At 41.1% G+C, this 23,286-nt stretch overlaps 1 protein-coding gene across 5 annotated transcripts in view; it reads left to right on the top strand.

Moving 5' to 3' along the window:
• LOC311095721 (uncharacterized protein) overlaps nt 1-23,286 on the top strand; it is a 98,956-nt gene that overhangs the window by 51,422 nt on the left and 24,248 nt on the right. Inside the window, exons 1-6 of one of the 5 annotated variants that reach the window (XM_084134403.1) lie at nt 17,866-18,701; nt 19,822-19,914; nt 20,143-20,213; nt 20,334-20,478; nt 22,347-22,613; nt 22,718-22,802. The exons of 3 other annotated variants lie outside the window; for them this stretch is intronic. In XM_084134403.1, coding sequence (XP_083990529.1) covers nt 18,309-18,701; nt 19,822-19,914; nt 20,143-20,213; nt 20,334-20,478; nt 22,347-22,613; nt 22,718-22,802 — 1,054 coding nt within the window. In that variant the 5' untranslated portion in view covers nt 17,866-18,308. Of the gene's footprint in view, nt 1-17,865; nt 18,702-19,821; nt 19,915-20,142; nt 20,214-20,333; nt 20,479-22,346; nt 22,614-22,717; nt 22,803-23,286 lie in introns of those variants that run through there. One more of the 5 variants, XM_084134404.1, reaches the window with a different exon arrangement.

Genomic DNA, 23,286 nt, shown 5'->3' with positions numbered 1-23,286 from the left:
GCTGCCTTGAACCTTGCTGTTAAGAGAGGAGGAGCTGCTGCTGGAGAAGCAGATAGACACATTCTCAAACAGTTTTGTCGCGGGTGTTGGGACAACCTCGAAGAAAAGAAAAGTCACCCACCAGCATTTTCAGAGCTCCTGTTATTAATCCGCACTGAGGAGGATAGGCAGGCAGCTAAAGCTACACGTATGAAGAAGCACCTTGGCTCACACCGGCAGCGGGCTTTGGCAAGTTCTCAGAGTCGCATGTGTTTGCAGTCAACAAGCAGCATTCCAGCCTGAGTCCGACCCATTGACAGAGCTTAAACAGCAGGTGGCGTCTCTGCAGAGCCAACTCACCACGCTGATGTCTAAGAAAGTCAAGAAGGCCCCGAAGACCAAGGGGAACACTGAGCATCCATCAGGTGGGCCAGCATCTAAACTTGACCCTAGAGCACCAAGTTGGAAACCTACCAACTCAAAGACAAGCACCCAGCTGAGACCTTGGTATTGTTTCAACTGCGGCGAGGATGGTCAAATCTCCTCAGCTTGCAGTAACAATCCAAACCCTACTCTCGTCAATGAAAAAATATATCAATTGAGAGAAAAGCGGCGCCTCTGGGAGGCTAAAGAACACTCACCAGATAATAAGGTTTTTTAGATGGAGTCTAAGTTGCAGGGTAAACTGAGGCTGGAGCAGTTCACCAACGCCCTGCTAAGGATAAGCCCCAGCCCAAGTTCAGTGCTGCCTTGAACCAATCTAATGTTAGAAAACACACCTTCAGAGTCCCGCAAAAACTTATAGGCACGAAAAGTACAGGCTAAGTTACCATCCAGGGCAAACAGATCAGCTGTCTCCTTGACACAAGTTCGCAAGTAACCACAGTCACCAAGTCCTTCTATGACGAATACTAGTGCTGGGCGTTATGACCAAAAATCCACATCACGGTATTTTTCTAAATTACACCGGTTTCACGGTATATGACTTTTTTTTTCCCCAAGCATGACTGGGTGTAAGAGGCGCTTTAGGAGCGGGAGAAATAGTGGTTTCCCCGGTAACGGCTGTGCACAAAGCAGCAACGCTCATAAACGCTGCTTTATCAGGAAAGATAAAGAAAGATTCAAGCGTAATAACAAAGAAGCTTTTCTAAAGACCGTCAGTTCACTTCACATACATTCATATAAAAGCACCCGCGCCGCCTTTTGATTTTGAAATGTGCAGTGCTCATGTTTATTCAGCGATGTCAATGCCAACCACAAACAGATTTTCCAAAAGGCTGTGTTGATATTGTGAACCAATGTATGGGAAACACTGTAATATAATTAGCCATCTTCAAAGTCACGCTTAGGGGCTGTTTACACCTGGCCACTTCATGCGTTTTCTGTGACCGGATAGCTATCCGATCGTGAAAAGACCAGGTGTAAATGCCCTCCGAAAATGCATTCGAGACTAATTTGAATCCGATCGCTCAAACCACTTCAGGAGGAGGTCTGGGCCGCACTCCAGACGAAACTGGAAAAGTGTAAATGCATCTGGTTGTTGAAACCACATATGTAAATTGTACTCCTCCCAAAAATGCTAAAAAAATAAACGTGTGAGAGCGTGTTATAGGTTATATGTAATGTTACAGCCAGTTATGACGACGGTACTGGAACACACATCACCGCAGATGAGAAGCTGAGCATATATTCATTAAGCCAACGTGCAAACTATCGCAAATCAAAAGTGAAAGTGAGACGCTTAACACACAATCATCATCATTAAAAGTAGAGAAACGAAATGATCTTACCAGTGCTGTTGCCACTCTCTCATATTGCGGTCTTTTTTTAGCTGATGATCAATAAAATGCAGCTCATATCTGTTGCTTTCGGTGACGTACACTCCATTAAATCTGCATATAGCGCGGGAATTGAAGATCGGATTTAAATCCGTTTCGCAAAAACACATTTATGTGACCAGGTGTAAATGGAATCGTTTTTATAAATCAGATAGTTATCCGATCTTAGAAAACGCATGAAGTGGCCAGGTGTAAACAGCCCCTTAGTAACACGTGCGTCACCACAGTGCAACAGTGAAAGGACCCTCTCAAACAGTGTCGCGCCGCGCCGCGTTCCGATCGTTATTAAAGGGACATACACCGGTATTGCGGTATTTTAAAAATTCATATCATAACAAAAATAAACACCGGTATTCGGTATGAACCGGTACACCGCCCAGCACTAATGAATACATACCTGAGCAACAGATCGAACCACTCTATAACCTTCTGGAAGTTGAAGGGTCCAATGGTCAATCTTTGCCCTACCTTGAATATGTCAAAGTCACAATCACCTTCCCAAAACAGTTCCTTGGAGCTGAATATGAAGTCCCAACATTGGCCTTGGTTGTTCCAGACAGCGGCACTTCAGGGTACCAGATACTGGTTGGTACAAACACACTCGATGTAGCGTATGGTATGTGCAGAGAGAAAAGTCCAGCAAGCCACCATCCTGTTTCAAACGGCTACAGGACGGTGCTGAAAGTACTTCAACTGCGACAGGAACAAAGCCATGACAGTAACATCGGACTGGTGAGGATGCAAGGCAGAGACAGAAAACTCATTCCAGCTGGAGGAACAGTTGTTCTGGAGGGAGTGGCATCAGTTAAAGAGTTCCATACTGAGAGGTCTGCTATCATGGAGTACCCTTCATCCTCTTCTCTGCCTGGGGTGCTGCTAGTAAAGCCCTGTCTCGTTGATCTACCAGGCAGACTACCAGTTGTGGTCTCAAATGAGTCGGAACACAACATTATTATCCCGGCTAAGAGTGTGATTGCTGAGCTCATTGCAATCCAGGCCATTCAGTCTCACAAACAGAGTGTGACCAATCCATCTGAACCAGAACGCTCCAAAGCAGCTGACCTAGCCTTTGACTTTGGTGAGTCCCCGGTCCCTCCAGAATGGAAAGACAGAATTACTCAAATTAAATAGCATGCCTGAGGTCTTCGCCCAGAACGACACTGACTTTGGAAGGACAGACAAAGTCAAGCATCACATCAAACTGTCCGATGAAACACCATTCAAACTCAGAGCTCGGCCGATTCACCCACACGACGTAGAAGCTGTTCGTCAACATCTTCAAGAGCTTCTCGATGCTGGGGTGATCCGTGAAAGTGAGTCTCCATTCTCCTCTCCAATCGTTGTAGTCAGGAAAAAGAATGGCCAGGTACGCCTCTGTATTGACTACAAGAAACTGAACCTGCAGACGCTGAAAGACGCCTATGCACTTCCCGAGGATGGATGACAGCTTCACAGCACTCTCTGGTTCCAAGTGGTTCAGCGTCCTCGACCTAAAGTCTGGCTACTATCAGATCAAAGTCGACGAGGTTGACAAGCCAAAGACTGCCTTCGTATGCCCACTTGGTTTCTGGGAGTTTAATCGCATGCCTCAGGGAGTGACAAACGCCCCAAGTACCTTCCAGAGACTGATGGAAAAGTGCAAGGGAGACATGAACTTGAAGGAAGTTGTTGTTTTCCTGGATGACTTGATAGTCTTCTCGAAAACTTTAGAAGACCATGAAGCCAGACTCACCAAGGTCCTCAACCGCCTGAAGGAGTATGGGCTCAAGCTGTCCCTGGAAAAATGTAGATTCTTTCAGTCCTCAGTCCGGTACTTGGGGCATGTGGTCTCAGAGCAGGGGGTGGAGACTGACCCGGAAAAGATTGCAGCGCTAAAGACCTGGCCAGTCCCTCAGCATCTAAAAGAGTTGAAAGCCTTCCTCGGATTCTGTGGGTATTATAGGAAGTTCATTAAAGGCTATTCAAGTATTATGAAACCCCTGAACGACTTAACATTTGGCTACCCACCTTTAAGGAAGCACCCAAAGTCCAAGGAAAGGAGTGGCCAATACTACCACCCTAAAGAACCATTTCTGAACCATTGGACTCCCGCCTGCCAACAGGCATTCGAGATGATCATTAGCAAGTTGACAACGTCCCCAGTTCTGGCCTTCGCAAATCCTGCACTCCCTTACATCCTTCACACGGATGCAAGTTCCACCAGCCTCGGAGCGGCCTTATATCAGGAGCAGGAGGAACAGCTGTGTGTCATCGCCTATGCAAGCAGAGGGTTATCACGTAATGAGTCCCGTTATCCAGCTCACAAGCTTGAGTTTTTAGCGCTGACATGGTCTGTAACAGAGAAGTTCAGTGACTACCTCTATGGCAATCAGTTCACAGTAGTCACTGACAGCAATCCCCTTACCTACATACTTACCTCAGCCAAACTCGAGCTACAGGTGGTTAGCTGCTCTCTCTACTTTCTCCTTTAAGCTCCAGTACCGCCCCGGGAAGCAGAATGGAGATGCTGACGCACTATCGCAACATCCCCATGGCGACCTGCGTGACGACCCCTCATCTCAAAAAGAGTGGGACAGGATCCGCCAGTTCACACAACACCATCTATCAGATCCAGATAACATTGATGCTGTGGATCAGGGGGTTGTTCATGCCATCTGTGAGAGACAACTTATTTATCGTTCCAATGATGGAATGGGGCGGAGATGGAAGTAGCTCCCTCGTCGAGAGCCTTGCCATCTCTGGAGATGCTGTACCTGACAGCTTTGAGCAGGAAGATGAGCTTGGAGGGCTTCTCATCATCCCACACTTATCAGAGGCAGATCTCAGAGACAAACAGAGAGCTGACCAGTGCATTAAACATGTCATCTCCCAGATTGAGCGTGACGAGAAACCACCGCCCGCTGTGAGAGCTTTGCTTCCAGACCTACCTCTGTTGTTGAGAGAGTTGACCAGGCTTGAGCTGCGGAACGGCATCCTCTATAGCAGTGGTTCTCAAACCTGTCCTGAAGGACCCCCAACACTGCACGTTTTCTTTGTCTCCCTAATCAAACACACCTGATTCAACTCATCAGCTCAGAGTTGAATCAGATGTGTTTGATTAGGGAGACAAAGAAAACGTGCAGTGTTGGGGGTCCTTCAGGACAGGTTTGAGAACCACTGCTCTATAGAACACGCCAAGAAGAAGGCCAAACACAGTACCAGCTAGTCTTACCTGAAGAACTTTGTGAGACGGTCTTAATGAGCCTGCATGACAACATGGGTCATATGGGAAAAGACCGCACGCTGGACTTGGTCAGAGCCAGATTCTACTGGCCGAGGATGGCCTCTGACATTGAGAGGAAAGTCAAGATGTGTAACAGGTGTGTGCTCAGGAAAACCTTACCTGAGAGGGCAGCACCTTTAGTGAACATCATGACAACAAGACCGCTTGAACTGGTCTGCATGGACTTCTTGTCCATTGAACCGGACAGAAGTAACACGAAGGACATTCTCGTGATCACAGATAACTTCACAAAATACGCAGTGGCTATTCCAACACCAAACCAAAAGGCTCAAACGGTTGCAAAGTGCTTATTGTGACAATTTCATTGTCCATTATGGTATTCCAGAGAAACTGCACAGCTACCAAGGTCCTGATTTTGAGTTGCGGCTAATCAAACAACTCTGTGAAGTTGCAGGCATACATAAAATTCGAACAGCTCCGTACCACCCAAGAGGCAACCCAGTGGAACGTTTTAACCCTCTGGAGTCTGAGCTGTTTTCTGGGCCCTGGAGGTGTTCTGACATGCTCTGACATTTGTGCTTTTTTCAGTTATTTATAAACATGTTAATGGCAAAGGTGTAAATTCACTCTATATAGCACAAACAGGGCTACCAAAATATCTGATCAACATGCATGTATATGTTTGAATTTTTAAGAGAATAATGTTTATGCGTGGTTATTGGAAAAAATAAAAATGAAAGTTGCAGAAATAAGGCCACAAAACACATAGTAAATATGTGGCAATAAGACTTTTGACTAATGGATGTGGTCGCCTATAGTTTTTTCTTCAAAATTATGTGAAAATAGTCTTGCTTTATCGTTCACATAAAACCATACATTGATTTGAATTGATGTAAAACAGGTTTTGCTTGGAAAGCCAATATGCGAGGGGGGCGTGAACGAGGAGTGGTTTACACCTGAGAAATACAATGTCCCACCCACTCTGCATAATGATGAGCCATTCACTCAGGTGTGAAACTGACTGAGCCACAATGCAAGGACAAAAGATATATTTAGAAGAAGACTTATATTGACCATTTAAGATTTTGCTTACATCTATCTTGTAAATATGTTTTGCTATTTTATTAAAAAGGTTACAACAATAATTACAATTTCAACAATATTTCAAGTGTAGCCTACTCTTTCTTTGTAAAAAAAAAAAAAAGATTATAGGCCTACATTTTATCTATGTATTCATTACTTTGAATATAGCCAACATTGGAACAGCTAACATCTTAGTTGATGACTTTATTTTTGACAAAAATAGTAGGCTATTTTATATATAGAAATTGCTAAACAAAAGCTTATTTGACGAGGCAGTATATTCTACAGTAAAAACTGTACCCAAATCTACTAAACAAAATGTTGTCTTTCATATTTCGCCTGACTGTAACGTTGTTTTCATGAAATATTAGTGCATATTGTTAATTTGCCGTTTAATACGTTGCTTATACAAATAGCCTACATTTTATTTCAACATATTTCAGTCGATTTTTACTCATCTCAGTATAGCAATACAGTTTGCTAAAACATCATCATTCATTCACACACGCGATTTAAATTTAACTTCTGGCAAAGATGAAGTTGACGATAGGCTATTGACTCGCGATCTTCGCAGTAGGCTAGTGAACGCACCGGAGAAATGCACATTTATTAGGCTACATAGTTTTTTTGTTTTGGATGGTTTTGTTTAGAACCAGCTTTCTGTAAATATATTTCAAATTTTTTTAGACATGTGAGGCGAGTAGGCTACGGTCTGGTTCATGATGATCTCAAGTTCAGACCTTATGTTGTGATTGCTAGCTAGCCTATATTTACTTTAAATCCAGGAAATTTGTTAATGAAAAAATTATTAAAATTAAGATACAATTGACCCTTCGCTAAGCCACGCCCGAAAACCGCCACAGGCCAATCGTGGCTTAGCAACCGTAACTAGGCGCGGAAGGTCTGGCAAGCTTTCGAGCGAGGGAAACATGCCGAAGCGTTGTGCGTATGGATTGTGCAAATCTGATACCCGGTATCCTAAAAGTTTGGACGGGGTGGTGGATTTTGTTCCCTTCCCGAAACCTAAAACCCAAGGGGAGAAATGCCGGGCGTCATCTTCATTTATATAGCGCTTTTAACAATGTAGATTGTTCCAAAGCAGCTTTACATTGAAATTAAAGTAAAGTGTTTTGGCTTTATAGCAGCTCTAGAATAAAGTTATTGTCCAGCTCGTGGATCAAGCAGTGTGATTAAAGGCAAGACGGAGGCTCACTGACATAACTTAACGTTACTTAAAAATATATTTCAACATTTTGTTAATCGACGGCCAAACCGTTACCCCAATCCGATCGCGACTCTCCCGTTAGTTCTAGTAAAAGTAAAAGGTAAGTTAGTTAGTAAAAGGAGGGAACATCACGGGGCTTGCCGGAGATCTCCAAGGAAAAGGTTGGTATGCAAACTTAATCAGTTCATAACAGTTAGTCCGACGTGTGAGCAGTAACGTTAGCCTGGCGCGCTAAAAATATAAGCGGGAGAATGTTATCATTGCAAAGTGGTCAGGCTAATGTCTTGTGTTTATTCCACAATACATATGGATAAGCTGTTTGTTTTATAAATATTAGAATATTTTCAAATTTCACTTACCCTGCTGGGCATGCACAAAGCTGTTCCTCAAATTTGTGTGTTTCCCATTTGAATGGTCAGCGTATGAGGCGGCTGCTGCTTGCGCTGGGACCTAACGTTATGCTTTAACTTCAATTTTGATGAAATTATTCTCTAATCGTTTGCATATTATGTCGTGGATATAGCCCTCGAATGCATACTGCAGTATTGCACTCTCATATTTTCACCTGTTTGCCAAAAATGACTAATTATCTCCTTAGGAATGTCTGAAACCAGTGCATACATACTGTAATAGACGTGCCAGGCGCAAAAGCTTGACAGGCGTAGCAACAGTAACTAAGGAGGGCGGGGCTTAGCGAAGGGTCAATTGATACAAAACGAAATTCGTTTTAAAGAAAGGATTTGTACTTTCTGTTTTGAGGTCTCTGTGAATGTTTGAAAGTCTTTTAGTGCTTAGAGCGCTCGCGTCCATAATGGAGAACTGTCACGTAATATTGTTTTTTTCCTCATAAATGCGAACACGAAAAATAAAAGACAAAAGACTTTTAAGTAAAACTTACTCCGAAATTGTGTCCTCGGCGGAATTCGCTCTTCAATATGCTGCCGTTCGTCGTCTGAGTTACAATCTTCCTCTGAGGAAACAACCCGGTATCATGCATTCTTCCTCGCTGTCCAGAATCATCTGAATGGCGTCTTCATTACCGGAGAAGTGTGCCATACTCAAAACGCGATGAACTATCAGTAAGTCTGATAGAAACTGTGTTTTTATGGCGTTGATCGGGGGGCATATGCGATGCATACTATATCACCTAAACTATTTACATGTGAATCGCGCCGGGGGCGGGGCGGCCGCAGCTGATTATAGAGATAATGAGGCAGAAGGAAAAACGGTACCTCTCCTTGCTTTCAAACGGATTACATGAGTTGAAAACATTTGTTTTTTATATAAATTACTTCATTTAAAAGAAGAGATTTCAAGCTTCATAAAGACATAACTCACATGCCTGTGTGAGAAGTATTCGCTGAGTTATGATTCATTTTCGGACGTGTTTCAGAATGGACTACACGGACAGAGAGAAGGCAGAACTCGCTTCGTGTTTATTTTTCTTTATTTGGCAAAAAGCACCACACTTTGTTTTTATTGTGAGTATACACAAAAATAATACACATTTAACAGAATCGATTGATGTATGAAACTCCTATGGAAAATCAAAGTCAACAGAGTATTTATGAGTTTCTTTTACACTGATAAAAAAAAAAGCGAGCTGGTATCGCCGGCGATACCGTCGACTTCTGGGGGTTAACCGCACTCTGTTAGACATGCTTGGCACTCTGGAAAACCAGGATAAGTCACACTGGAAGGACTTCGTGAAGCCTTTGTTCCACGCATACAATTGTACCAGAAGTAAAGTGACTGGGTTCACACCGTATGAACTAATGTTCGGATGGCAGCCACACCTGCCGGTCGACCTTGCATTCGTCTTACCTGTCAAAGAAGAGCAACAGAAGTCACTCTCCCAGTACGCAAAGCACCTCAAGTCTCACCTCGAGGAGAGCTACAAAATAGCTACAAGGAGTGCTGCCAAGGTAGCTGAAAAGAACAAAACAAGGTTTGACAAGCGTGTGACTCCTTCTGTTCTGGACATTGGAGACAGAGTGCTTGTCAGGAACTTACGTATTCGTGGAAAGCACAAGCTCGCTGATAAATGGGAGTCCACTGTCCATGTGGTTGTGAGGAAAGCTGGAGACCTCCCCGTCTATACGGTAAAACCAGAAACCGGAGAAGGCCCCTGGCGCACGCTGCATCGAGACCTCTTGCTCCCATGTGGGTTCCTCCATGTAACACCAGAAGAACAACCCAAACCACTCGAGCGCCACAAGACACGCCAGACCATTCAAAGTGATCCAAGAGAAGTTGATCAGTCCTCAGATGAGGATGATATCAGTCCTGTTACCTGGTCCCAAAAAGAACCAGTTCCAGAGGTAACCAGATATATTGTCTCGCGAGATGTTCCAAGACACCATGGTCCAAGCCATTCTAAAGAGAATCTGACGAAAAACCTCAACAATGTGACTGATGATGCTCCAGCTAATCCGAATAGCCTACCTGATGTTACTCCAGTCAACCAAGTAACACTGAACCTGAACTTACCTGGAAATGAACCTGTGGAAATAAAAGATCTACCTGGGAATGAACCTTTGAAAAGAGAGACAAACTCACCTGGCAATGACGACCTTGTGAAAGGCTCAGATGAGGATTATCCTGACCAACTTCCAGTCCTCTCCGACATGCCAGAATGTGATGAGACAAATGTCCTTGAAAATGAAGTAGAAGAGGAGATTAAGGAGATGGAGGAACAAGTAGATACTGATGACCTGATCAGGAGATCTGAGAGAAACCGTCAGCCACCTAGGCGGCTGGACTACACTGAACTGGGAACCCCCTTAGTCACAGTGGTGAAGTCACTCTTTCAAGGGCTGACTACTGTGTGGAACGACGTCATGAGTGAGAGTGATGCTCAGCTCATCCCCCTGTTCTGTCCCCTCCGGTGATAACCGTTTGAACATTGCCATGCACAGGGACGTGCATAAGTTTGGAGGGGAGTGTGTAAACCCGCACAAGGTTACTGGAGTGCAACCCTCTATTCCGCCAGAGGGTGGCGCATACACCCCCAGCGAATTTTTTTATAAAAAACAATACACCTTTCCTCCGGTGGAGACGTTGCCAGAAAGTAACAAGGATTGGTATGAAAAATATCCTCTGAAGGATAGAAATTCGAAGAAAAATCTCGTACCTAATATTGTGTGTCCATTAGGTTGAAAGCTGTGAGAGAGAGAGAGTTAAGGCACAGCGAGCTTCTCAAGATACCTCCGGTAAGGATGCTAATACTAATTCGAGTGTTATGCTGATTGTGCTAGCTCCATTATGGCGCAAAATACAGTTCTTTTAAAACCAATCGGAGTTGTGAACCTGATTCTTGCTGTTTGATACCATATAGACACAGATTAAGATTGTTTTATGTTGTTTGAGATGCTCATAAAATATCGCTAATCGCGCTAGCCGCGTGCTAATCATTAACATTTAAATGTGAATTTGTTTTGTTTTGTTTTGTTTTGCTAGCTCAGATAAGCTAGTCACCCCGTAGCAGATCATTGATAGTATTCACACCACTGAAGGTGCCTTTATACCCTGTTTTGTTGACTTAAGTCATTTGATTGAGGGAGTATTTATTCTCTTGTTTTCATATGTAAAATAAGGGTGATTTTAGTTCATTTAATTGTAAATATACATGTTTGATATGTATATGAGGAGCAGAAGTTCATCTTAACTGTTAAAAAGAATACATTTATCAAAATGTGATGTTTAAAATGTTAAGATGCATAAATAGATTTAAAAGGTTAAAAACATAAATATTCGATTTCAGAAATCTCATGATTTTATTTCTATACTGTGAGATGGAAGTACATGATTGATTGTTGTTCATTGGAACTGACTTATGTTATGTGGTGTGATGTGTACCTATTCATTTACATAATGATTAGAGTATTTATATCCTTTACAATTGGTTATATTTGATTTGACATTTGAATGGAGAAAAGTTGATTAGATTTGAACAGAAATGAGGCAATAGTAACTAATGCATTCTGTACTGTATGTATAGATTGGTTTTAGAAAGGGATAGACCATCTGAATCTGACCCTGGTGGTCAGTGGCGAGCCAACCGCAGAAGTGAGCGGACCAAGAGCCTGGTGTGGCCAGCCGTGGCATCTTTGGAACCATCATCATCCTGTGCCTTCATTTGAAACACAGATAAGAACACACGTAAACCTACCCGGGTAGTGAAAAGAACATACATACTGCAAGAAACACACACACACCAAGAACTTTCATGGACTCTTTCTTTATTTGAAGTTATTTATTTTGGGTTTATTGTGCGCTGTGCACTCAGGAAGCCGGCTTAGGTAGGCAGGGAATGTAAATAACTGTCTTTAATTTTGTATAATACATTTCTCAAATTTACCTGTTTTGTGTTGTCTATTCTCAGCTGACCTTTTTACTATTTCTGGATCTGTAGTCGTACCTAGAGCTTCTAGCCAGCTTTTATTAATAGCTACTTAAATTAGTTATCGGTTACACTAACCTGAGACGCGGGTTACAAAAGTATTTAAAGGTAGAAGTTACATAACATTTTAACATAAGATGTACATTTTTTTTATGTTAAATCTGTTGTTTTATAGCCTATAGATGTCTATACAGCATTTCATGGAATTGAATCAGGCATTCATTTAATTACAGTTAGGCCTACTTCTGATCGTGCAAGGCATGAACGTTTTGATAATGTTTATAATTGATCTGGGACTGTTCCTGGTTAGATGCATGTGAGACGTAGATCCGCTCCAGTCCATCAAGAGGCAGCAGAGAGTGTGTTTATTGTTCGGGACGGATCGGGATGTGTGTGTGTGTGTGTGTGTGTGTGTGCAGACTGGGATCTGACCCTGTTTTTTGCCAGCTGATATGTGCCCAATTTATAAATGGCTAGAGAAATATAGCTATTTATTTTTTTGTATTTAAGTTGATAAGGTCAGTTTGGATTTTCATGATCTTTATGCAAAGGATTTTGTAATTGTCATGTGATTTTTATAGGTTGGCTTTTCAAATAAAATTCTATTTGTTATTATTTTAAAAAGGATTGGGTGCATTTATTATTGTGGATAAGGTGGAGCAGTAATTTTTGACAGAGGAAAAATAGAGAACAGCCTACCGGTACTTAGTGCTGATGAAGTAAGTCTGTTTCTACTTGGCAGCCTACTTTTTTTTTTTTTTTTTTTTGGCAAACTTCACTGCCGTCTGATCAACAAAAGAAAGAATTAGTTATGATTAATTATGTCTAGCATCTGTATTATTTAACCAATCTTTAGTTTAAAAAGGTCAAGTGCTCTAAACAGTAGACATGCATTAAAGGAATACTCCACCGTCTTTTCATATTAAACTATGTTATTCCCTAAACTAAGACGAGTTGATACATACCTCTCTCGTCTCAGTGCGTGCACTCAATCGCTCTGGCGCGCGGCGAAACTTTGTTCACTCAGTTCATTCAATACGGGCCAAGCAGAGAAGCTACTAAACACCTCCACGTTTTCCCTATTTAAACACAGTTACTCGCGTAGTGTAACTCGACCTAGGACGGTGACACAAAACAAAACGTTGCGCTTTTCTAAGCGTGTAAAATGGATAACTATATTGTATGGCGGAATACCATAGCAAGTGCTTGTAAGCACTTCGTCTTGGCGGAGTAATATCTTCACCAGAGGGAGCGGGGGCCGGTGAGAGGATTTTTCACGAGTGAAGATATTACTGCGCCAAGTCGAAGAATCAGAATATCTGAAGGCCTCTGAATTGTCAGCATGATCAACTGCTGAAAAACTTGTTGAATACAATCTACTAAATGCCTTCTGTTGTCTTTTTTTTTATAAGCAAGTAAAAGGCCTTTTGGAATAACTGTAAAGATGTCCATCTTTATGTTGTGGCTTTTTGCAGTGAAATCTTTTTTTTTACTGACTTTTATAAGAATACATTTGATATTATTTCAAGATGGAGATTAACTGGATTGAAGCAACTATGGTTTACTTGATTAACAAATTATTATTATATATTTTTTTAAATTCACTGTAATATGATTCACTTCATATTACACGTGTTTTATGTTTTCATAGTCAGGAGGAGTCATGGATCTTTAAACTTTTAGTTTGCAAACTTTATTTACACAGGTTAAAGGTGAGGAGGGACGATGATCTGCATTAGGAGGAGTTGTAGTTGCGGTTGTGCTTGTTGATCCACAAGTGCTTCAGTCTCGGATCGTTCGTGTAGCGCTCAAGCAGCAACTCTTTTTCTCTTCGCTCCTTCTCTTTGATCATTTTCTTCTCCTCCTGTTTCTTGGCCTTCTCCTCTGCCCAGGTGAACAGAAAAAGTGGCACTTTCCTTTTGCACATTTTCTGGACGGTCGCCTTGTGCTGGGTCTCAGTCTTGGGGCCGTCAGGAGAGGCTACACAGAAGAGCCTCATCATGTGCTCATCGATCTGAGACGCCTCATCCGAATGGCCTTGCATGGCCTTGGAGTCTCCCATTTCCCTGGGGTCACCTTCCTCTTCCTCAAATCCCTGGATCTCCTCCACTTCGCTCGCCCACTCTTCCTCCTGCACCTCGCTGTCCTTCTCCAACCAGGCAAACATCTTTCTCGCTCTCATTTCAGCCTCTGGCGTTTGGGAGCGTTCAGTCTCGAGTAAGTCACTGATGGTCTTCTCTCTGTCCTCCAGATGCTCGTTCTCCTCATCCTCGATGTCAACCAGCATGAGTTGTGGAAGTGGCTCAAACGGGGAAGTGAACGGCTGAGGCTTCCGGCTGGGAGGACGTCGCAGAGCAACGACTTCATCAGGTGCAGGAGTGGGGCTCGGAGGAAGTCCTTTGGGAGGACGCACTTGGGATGAAGAGCACCGGATGGAAAACAGTTTATCAGGTGCTGGAGTGGGACGTGGAGGAACTGCCAATGGAACCATCTGTGGTTTTGCAGGACGCATTTGGGATGAAGAGCGTCGGATGGAAAACAGTTCATCAGGTGCTGGAGTGGGACGTGGAAGAACCGCCAATGGAACCATCTGTGGTTTTGCAGGACGCATTTGGGATGAAGAGCGTCGGATGGAAAACAGTGCATCAGGTGCTGGAGTGGGACGTGGAGGAACCGCCAATGGATGCATCTGTGGTTTCGCAGGACGCATCTGGGATGAAGAGCGTCGGAAGGAAACAACTTCCTCTGGACATGAAGGAGCCGCCGACGGTTTGGGAGGATCCACTTGAAGCGGAGAAGATGGCAGGGATAACTCATCCTCAGGTGCTGGAACTGGTTCAGGATGCACGGCTGGTTTTGTCACTGGCGGCAGGGGTTTGAGGCGAGTGCCTGGTAGAGCGAGGTGTCCGGAGACACTTGGAAGCTTTGGGAGTTCTCCCTCTATTGGCTTTAAGAAGGAAGATCTGACTGTAGAATGCAGAGGTTTGACCTCAACAAGAAGTGGCGTTGGCCCTGTAATCTTCTGTTTCCTCCTTTTTCTCACCTTCCTTTTCTTTTCTCCAGCTTCTCTATATCCAGCCGCTAATTCTTGCACTGCATACTGCTGTGCTCTCTGAGGTGTCTCCCTTCTGCGTGAAAAGTGAGCAAAACACCCAAACAATTTACTAAATATACTGTTAAACAGCGCCATTATGGACACCGAATGCTAAAAGAATTCAATATCTGCAGAAAGTCTCAAGTCTTTCAATCGATTTACTCCTAACACACCAACAGTAGACCAGAGTCAGAGTTGTCGTTTAGAGTTGCCATGACGCATTCTCAATATGATGTCACCACAGTTAGAACTCTGCTGCATCTGGAGCTGCTCAGACAGTTCAAACACACACATTCACACTACTGGCATCAAATGAAATACTGACTGTTTCCCAAACACTCCTTCCCCTCACTGAATATTAAACTGAGATAGTGGAAATAAATGTTCCCTGGTTTAAGCCTATTATATTTTAATTTTTCAATCAATTAATATTTGTACATTAAAACTGTTTATATTTAAAACATTAATCTCCTAACATACTTTATGCACAGTGTTGGGTACATCTCTAAAAAAAAATAATGTAATTACTAGCTACTAATTACATCTTCAACAGTGTAATTTAGCCTACTACTACTAGCGCCCACCAGTGGTGGCGCCAGGGAGGAGCCAGGTGGTGCTGTAGCTCCCCCTATAATAGCCATAGCACCTGCCCAGCACCCCCAAGAAATGTCTGTAATTTTTTTATATTTATATTTTAATGTCATGTTTGAATAATCTTTTTCATGTTGTTAAAAACAGGAATTAAATAAAAAATAAAAAATCGCGAGCGGACGCGCGCTGGCGGGGGCGTGCGCGGTCGCGGTCGCGGTCGCCGTGAGCGCTGAGCGAGCAGGAACGAGTAACGTTAGTGAGTTGTCGTCGAAAAAGATGGAGAAAGCAAAAAAAGCTGTCGGGGAATAAAAAGAGAAAGAGGGAATAGGAGATGGCATGCCAATTGATGCGACAGCAGCTACTGTAAATAAGTGGATGGTGAAAGGCAACAGGTAGGATTTAAAGTGTGACGTCCAGGCATGTAAGTTAGACTACTGGCCATCCGGGAGATTCCCGGTGGGCCGACGTGCTTTTTGGGCCGATAGATCTCATACTTTTTTTCTTTTTTTTTTGTCTTAACGGCCCATAAAACTCGTACATCGGCGGCCCATTCATTTTGTTTTGCTTAATTGGCGGCGCATGGGTTAGTGCCGGTGTAATGCATTGGTTAAAAAAAGTCAGCGTTAGTTTTTTTTTTCTGATACCCCATGAAACGCGTAGATCAGCGGCCCATTGGTTCTTTTCTTGATTGACACTGGGCTGGCCCAATCACATCTTTAATGTGAAGTATAGAAATATACTCTTTCAAGTATAGAAATTAGTACAAAATTAATTATGAAAGTTTCCTTTATTTTTCAGTGCATTTGTTTTACAATATATGGCTATTACTATCATGGGATTAATTAACTATTATTATGTAGTAGTGTAATGTAGACTGACACTAACTAAAAGAGGTTTGATTTTTTCTTTGTTTAATTTGCACACTGAATATGGGTTGGAGCTTTTAATTTTTAACTCTCAAAGTGCACCAGACTGATGATTGCCAAAAATGTTGCTGCATACCCCTCTGACACTTGGTAGTTGCGTCCCTGTCTATAGCCCTTGAATACTTTTACATATATATACAGTATATATATACTTATAGTCGCAGAACGAGTATAGTTAATGTGGGCATGTACGCATGTGTATACTTTCATTATGGTGTTGTTCATGATGGCGTTTCATTATGGTGGTCCGATGCGACCTCCATAATGAAACGCCCCAAAATTCAAAGCACCTTCTCTTAAGTGTTGAGCATCCCCATAGCACCTGCAACAGAAAATCTCTGGAGCCGCCACTGGCGCCCACAAATGAGTTTTTGTCTTATATTTATTATATCATATTATGTTGTTATCATAGGCCTACAATATCACATCAGCAAGAGTTCCGTTTTACCGTGCACAATTGCAAATGTGATATTTATTTTATATAACAGTTAAATTAACAATAAATTAACATTGTGAGATACATTTATAAACAATATTGTCAATATTGTTTGTTTTCCCTTTATTTCGCAGACGAGAATTTCAAAATGAAGCCATAGCAGTCTCAATGCAACAGACAGCGATGATTTTTTTGAATGGAATCCGCGTTTTGAACGAATCAATTTAATGATTCAATGAACAATCACTTGCTTCTTTCCCGAATGAATCAGTCGTTTGAACAAATCGGTTGAATGAATGACTCCCTCAACTCACTTATTACGACAGTGACTTGCTGCCACATACTGGCAGTTTTAGTTTCACATTTAAAGTACCCTTTAATTAGAACGTTAAATTAGAAATTAGTTCATATTTAACAATCTCATAGCTTTATTTATGCAATTGTAAATGCAATGTAAATATATTAATGCCAGATCTGATGCCACTTCTGTGTCACCTCTGCACTGCAAAGATGGATTTTGATTTATTGATTTAATTTGACTGGTAACCGTGGTATTGTGTAATTATTCTAATAGATTTTAATTTTAATGTTAGAATTTGACATAAAAGGTGATGCATACATCTACAAATGTCCATATATAGGTGAAAATGCCCCTGGAAATCAATTTAAGATGGCGAATATTACCCCTTAATAAAAAATGTTAACTTCTGTCACTGCTGTGAACTGACCACTGCATAGAATATGAAAAATATGAATATCTTCGTCAGTCAGCTGTCAACAACAGGCCTAAACCAGCCATGGCACCAAGCACAGAAACACAATCAGTCAAATATTATCTAATCATTATCAACAAAACTGAAAGTATGGAGACATATTTTTTCAATATTGCACACCCCTAATGCATGGTATTCATTTTGATTTCTTCGGGTCTTAAAAAAGTCTTAAAAGCCTTAAATTTGACTTTAAAAAGTGTGCAGAAACCCTGTGATATGTGCCCAATTTATAAATGGCTAGAGAAATATAACTATTTATTTTTTTGTATTTAAGTTGATAAGGTCAGTTTGGATTTTCATGAACTTTATGCAAAGGATTACTTCGCAGCATAGTAATATGCTAAAGCCCGCCCGCGTTTGAGATGTGATTGGTTACAACATGTTTTTGAAGTTGAGAGCGTGCAATTTCAAACCGTGTTTTTGAGACTGTCTTTGGTAAACTGCAGTTTTAAGGAGAAAATACTCAGCAATGGTGTTGGCTGATGAATTTGCACATGGTTTGTCTTAAAGCATATTTAAAAAACCACCACATAGGCATATAATCAACATTAAACACATGATATCCACCACAGGGGCTCTTGAACATTTAATGACACGTTAAAAAAAATATAAATTAGAATATCAAAAGTGTAAAAGTTGAGCCAGGGGGTCTTCTCGCCTCAGGTAGGGGTCCATCTCATCACAGTAGTAGGGCAATATGACCAGTTTTAGTAATTTTGTTGGCGAGTAAATGAGCAAATGTTTTATTTATTTCATTTAATGTTCTGGTTGATGCTAAACGTAGATCTAAATATGTTACCATGTAAAAGTATAAGCACATTGTTCTTAAGCTGGGCATCTTACCCTATCATGTCTCGCTCCTCCCTTAGGCCATCTGTGCTGTCAGTGGAGGCAGAGAGGATGATGCATTTGGAGGAGAGCTTGTCTCAGCTGTGGGATCGAGTGGCAGGGGGTTTGCTCAGGCAGGAAGAGCAGCACACTGAAGTGCTCAGTCTCTATAACACGCTGCGGTCAGAGCTTCACAGACACACAGACAGAGAGAGCCTGGGCCAGTGGATAGGAGACCTGCTGGAGGAGAGATTCAGCCTGCTGAAGGGAGAAGTGCAGAAAGAGGCCAAGAACACGCAACAGGTGACATCATGCTTAATCCCATAAGGCCTATTGCCTCATGTTTATACACATTTCTAAGATCTCTAAATTATCAGCATGATCAAAACGTTGATGAAAAACCCGTTAAAACCTTTCATCTGATTAATAGTTCATACTTTTTTTAGCCAGCAAAAGACCTTATTATAATTGTAAAAAATGTCCTCCACTTTTCTTTTTGTGGTGAAATCTTTACAGATATTTAAGTAGATGTAAGTAGAACTTTTATATTGTTAGATATATTTCAAGATGAGCACTTATTGGAGTGAAGCAACTAAGGTTTGCTTTTAATACATAATTTTTAGAAAAATCATGTTCAAATGATACATCAGGCTTATGATTATGATCTCTCAATCATCATTGCATTACATTGCATCTGTAGTTTGTATCGAGGGTAACAACGTGTTTTGATCACAACTAAGCATTTAAATATCATAAGACATAGTATTGGGAGATATAGTGTCAACTGATATTTTAATGCATGTAGTCTGCTATACTGTTAGTCACAGAAGCCATTAGAATACACTTTTGTTCACATTGAGTTGGGTCTATGACAAAGATCGTTTCAGTAACTCAATTAGTATTTTTAATATTAAAATGCTGTAATATTTATGAATTTGATTATGTACTTATCCACTTCGTTGCGAGTGCCGTGTGCGTGCATAGAGCCTGCCCACACACTCTTCTGATTGGCTTTTTTTTCTTTCTTTTTTTTTCCATCTTGTAGTTGCAGAGAAATCACTTGTCACTGGAATCTTATCAAATTGCATCTGGTTAGGACATGGTATAAGACTTCAAGAACTTACTTATTTTTTTCTACCCCAAAACTTGTGAACTGTTTATGAAGTTCACGATAAAAGAGTAACTTGGGTGAGCTAAACTCACTCCCAGCTGTGTAGAGCACAGAGACGACTAGAGATTAACATCCTGACATAACTTTTACATTATTCTTAGTTTAACACCATTCTTAACATGTTTATTTTCAGTTATATGTTATGTAATGCCTTTTTTTGTGTGATTAAATTCAGTTAATTGAAAAATGCTTAAGTCCTTGTTTAGCATATTAATTAGTTCCTGATTTGATGTGTTTTGCTTCTGTCTGCAGCGTCAGGAAAAGCATGCAGAAGAGCAACAGTCAGAGAATACTCGACTCGCCGAAGCTGAGGCTCTGCTCCAGACATTGGCACGCAAAACTGAGGTGTGACATTCAAATTGTACCAGGAACACACAAGGTGGTTTATATCAGCATGCTGCAGGATTTAGTTTTGGTTGTGGAAGGCTCTAAACCACTGGCCCAAAGTTACTCTGAACTTTCACATCACAGTACCCATGCTTTTTGAGTATGATATAATGACCTCTGATTCCATAAGCAACATTCAACAGATTCAGCAGAACTGGTGATTTCAATTTAATGTGTTCAATTTAGGAGCTGCAGAGAAAACAAGAGCCCGCATTGCAAAAGATTCTTGAGGCTGAGGCGCCCACCCCTGATCCCGGGTTATTATCTTTAAACAGTCAACAGTGATGTCTTTCAAACATTAAACCAGATTGAAGTAATATTCCAGGTACTTCATGTAAATGGATGTTGTAATGTAAAGCATGTCTGTTTCTCTTCAGCGAGGAGGATGAAAGCGGCTCCAGTGAGGCTTTGCTGGCAGAGGTGAGGAGGCTAGAGGAGGCTTTGGAGCGCATCAGAGATGATGTGCAGGGGCTGGTGGGATGCAGAGACAAATGTGAGCAACTGGCCTCCTTTTCAAGCTCAGTAAGTGCTCCATGCCATCTGTTATCTATAAGTGTTTGTACCTAGTTTTTATACCTGACATTAACACTTATTGTTTAGCGCTTATAATGCAAGAAATGTTAAACTTTTCTAAAAACCACCTAGTTTTTAGTATGCAAACCAAACTTTGAAAATGTGGTGACCGTTAGAATTGCCAAAACGCATACGTTTTCCGATTTTTAGTTTTTAAAAAAAGGTGTGTTAACGCCCCCTTCAGATAAGAGACAGGAAATGTGCAGAGTGGTGGGTCCCCAAGACCAGGATTGAAAACCACTGCCTTCAGGACTGAATTTTGTTGATAAATATGAATATGCATGCACACACATTTTTACAGACAACAATAGCACTACAAACAGACAACAAATTTAGCCAACGTTTCATAAATCTGAACTTTTGCTCTACACCCCTTTAGGCTGTAGTTCATATGATACAGATCCTAAAGTGTCTACATTTGAATAAGGAAAGTAGGTCTGAAAAAGGAGAAATTCACTTATTGATTCTTTTTTTTCGGGGGGTACTTTTGGGTGCGTTGCCATATGGCAACATTGTGCGACAATGGAACAGCCTGATGTGTTTTCTCCCAAAATGACATGAAATTCATAGATGATTACAGACCTGTCTTTTAGAAATTAAATTGTTTTTATTATTTAAAATGTTTTCAAGAGCTTTGTGTACAAAATATGAAACTAATTTTCAAAGTATTATTTCAACAACATTTACAAAACATCTGACACAAACTCATAAGAACTGTTCAAGTGAAACTACTCAATGTGAAACGATTATTTCAACAACATTTAGTCTACTACATATTGAGTCTACTAGGCCTAATTCTGCCTGCCTCTCATACTCCTCATCACTGATCCCTAGCTCATCCTCACTTTCATGAGATGGTATATCCTCTCAGCCTTGTCATAGAACACTGACGGCTTTAGTTTCTAAACAAAATAAGTAATAAAATTTTACTTTTATACTTTACTTTTACTTTACTTATATACAAATATATATAAATGTATGAGTAGAATACAACCATCCAACTATATCAGTGCATCCATACATTGTCATTCATACAAAGCTACTCTGCATTAGCATGGGCAAAATATTGTTCCATTACCGCACAATGTTGCCATATGGCAACATACCTATTTTATTGAATAAAAAGGTAATAGTAATATCAAAACAATGTGACAATGATTGAAAAAAGATTAGAACTTATCCCAGATGCTTGATGTAATGTTAAATTCTGAAGAAATATGAAAAATTTAGGCAAATCTTCACATATTCACGAGCACTTCTTCAGCAACTGGAGTCATCAAAAGTGTGTGAAAAGAATGACAGTGCAAGGGTGTGTAGTGTCATGTAATGTCATCAAAGCATATCATTGGTTACCACCAGGTTCTACCATGAATTTAAGACCATTCAGAGCTCATGTTTATTTTCAAATTTCAAGAAATGTCCAAAGAAAGGGTATGTTGCCATATGGCAACACTGTGCAGTAGAGGGTTAAGTAGAATATTTTCAAACAAAATATTTGTGTAATATTTGTTTTGTTAATATGTAGGTTTCATAAATTTGGACCGTTTTTGAGCAGTCACTAGTTAAATTCCATTGATTGAATTAATCTGGGGTTAATACTGGTAATTCGCCTATTATGTGGTCTTATAAATTTCATATAACAATATATACAAATAAAATGTATTGCATCACATTTGCTTTGCAGTAGTTAAAAGTATTTTGAAGTTTTTTTGACAACTAAAAATGAGATGACAACTAAAGAGTCTAATATACCAAAAGGCAGATCAGTCTGAACAGTCTTAAATGGTGTCCTAACTCCTGGATCTGTTCTCTTGCAGGTGTCCGAGCAGGTGGAAAGGGAAATCAAGTCTCTGTTTTACGGCAGTGACCGAGCAGTAGAGCTGGAGCTTCCTGAATCTCTCCTGCAGTGGCTCTCTGATCACTTTGTGAGCACCACTGAACTTCAGGCTTCACTCAGCATGCTGGAGAGCAGCATTCTGGGTAACCTGTCCCTTCAGGTAGAGGAGGGCAAGTCAAGGCCTACTAAAGAGACAATCACTCAGACTGTACTACAAGCCACAGGGGAGGCAGGCCTCTCTGAGGAAGTAAGCTTTTGAGAACTCGTCTTTGAGAATGCTAATTAATAAGTAACCCAATTATTGTCAGATATGTAATGCTGCTTTTGTGTTTTGTTGATCTTTCTCCTCAGCATGTACAGTTGATTGTCAACAATGCAGTGAAGCTCTACTCTGAAGACCGCACTGGTCTGGTGGACTATGCATTGGAATCTGGAGGTATTGTAATGATGTTAACTATGGATGGATTTCAAATTGTTTTTTGCGTATTGTAGAACTGTACAACATGGAATTAGAGATTGGGAAACCTACCTATTATGTAATCGGCGCGGGCCAATGGTAGTACAAAGGTGTTTATTAGTCGAAGTGAATTTTTCTGGAAAGTTTGCTTTGGCAAGCTGCTTTGAACTCCCAAAACTAACTCCAAATGAAGTTCGTTTTGCCCTGATTTTGTTCGAAATGGCATATCAGTTCGATCTACAAGTCCTTCAGACTGACGGCTCCATTGCAGCTTTCATTGGCCAAGGACGACCCAAGAGGACATTGACAAGTATTGGTTGCTTCAGTCGCAGTTCGTTTTCTTCAGCGTCATGTTTAGTGGCTTGAAAATGTAAAGTCGATGTTCCCACAATAACAGATCAGTGTGAAATTCATTCTAGAACGTTGTGCAAGTTTATTTAAACTGGTGCATACTTTTGAAAAT

Source organism: Abramis brama, assembly GCF_963993115.1.
Source record: "Abramis brama genome assembly, chromosome: 14".
Classification (NCBI taxonomy): Eukaryota; Metazoa; Chordata; class Actinopteri; order Cypriniformes; family Leuciscidae; genus Abramis; species Abramis brama.
The sequence above is the reverse complement of the archived record's forward strand: the minus strand, read 5'-3'. Positions and strand labels throughout refer to the sequence as shown.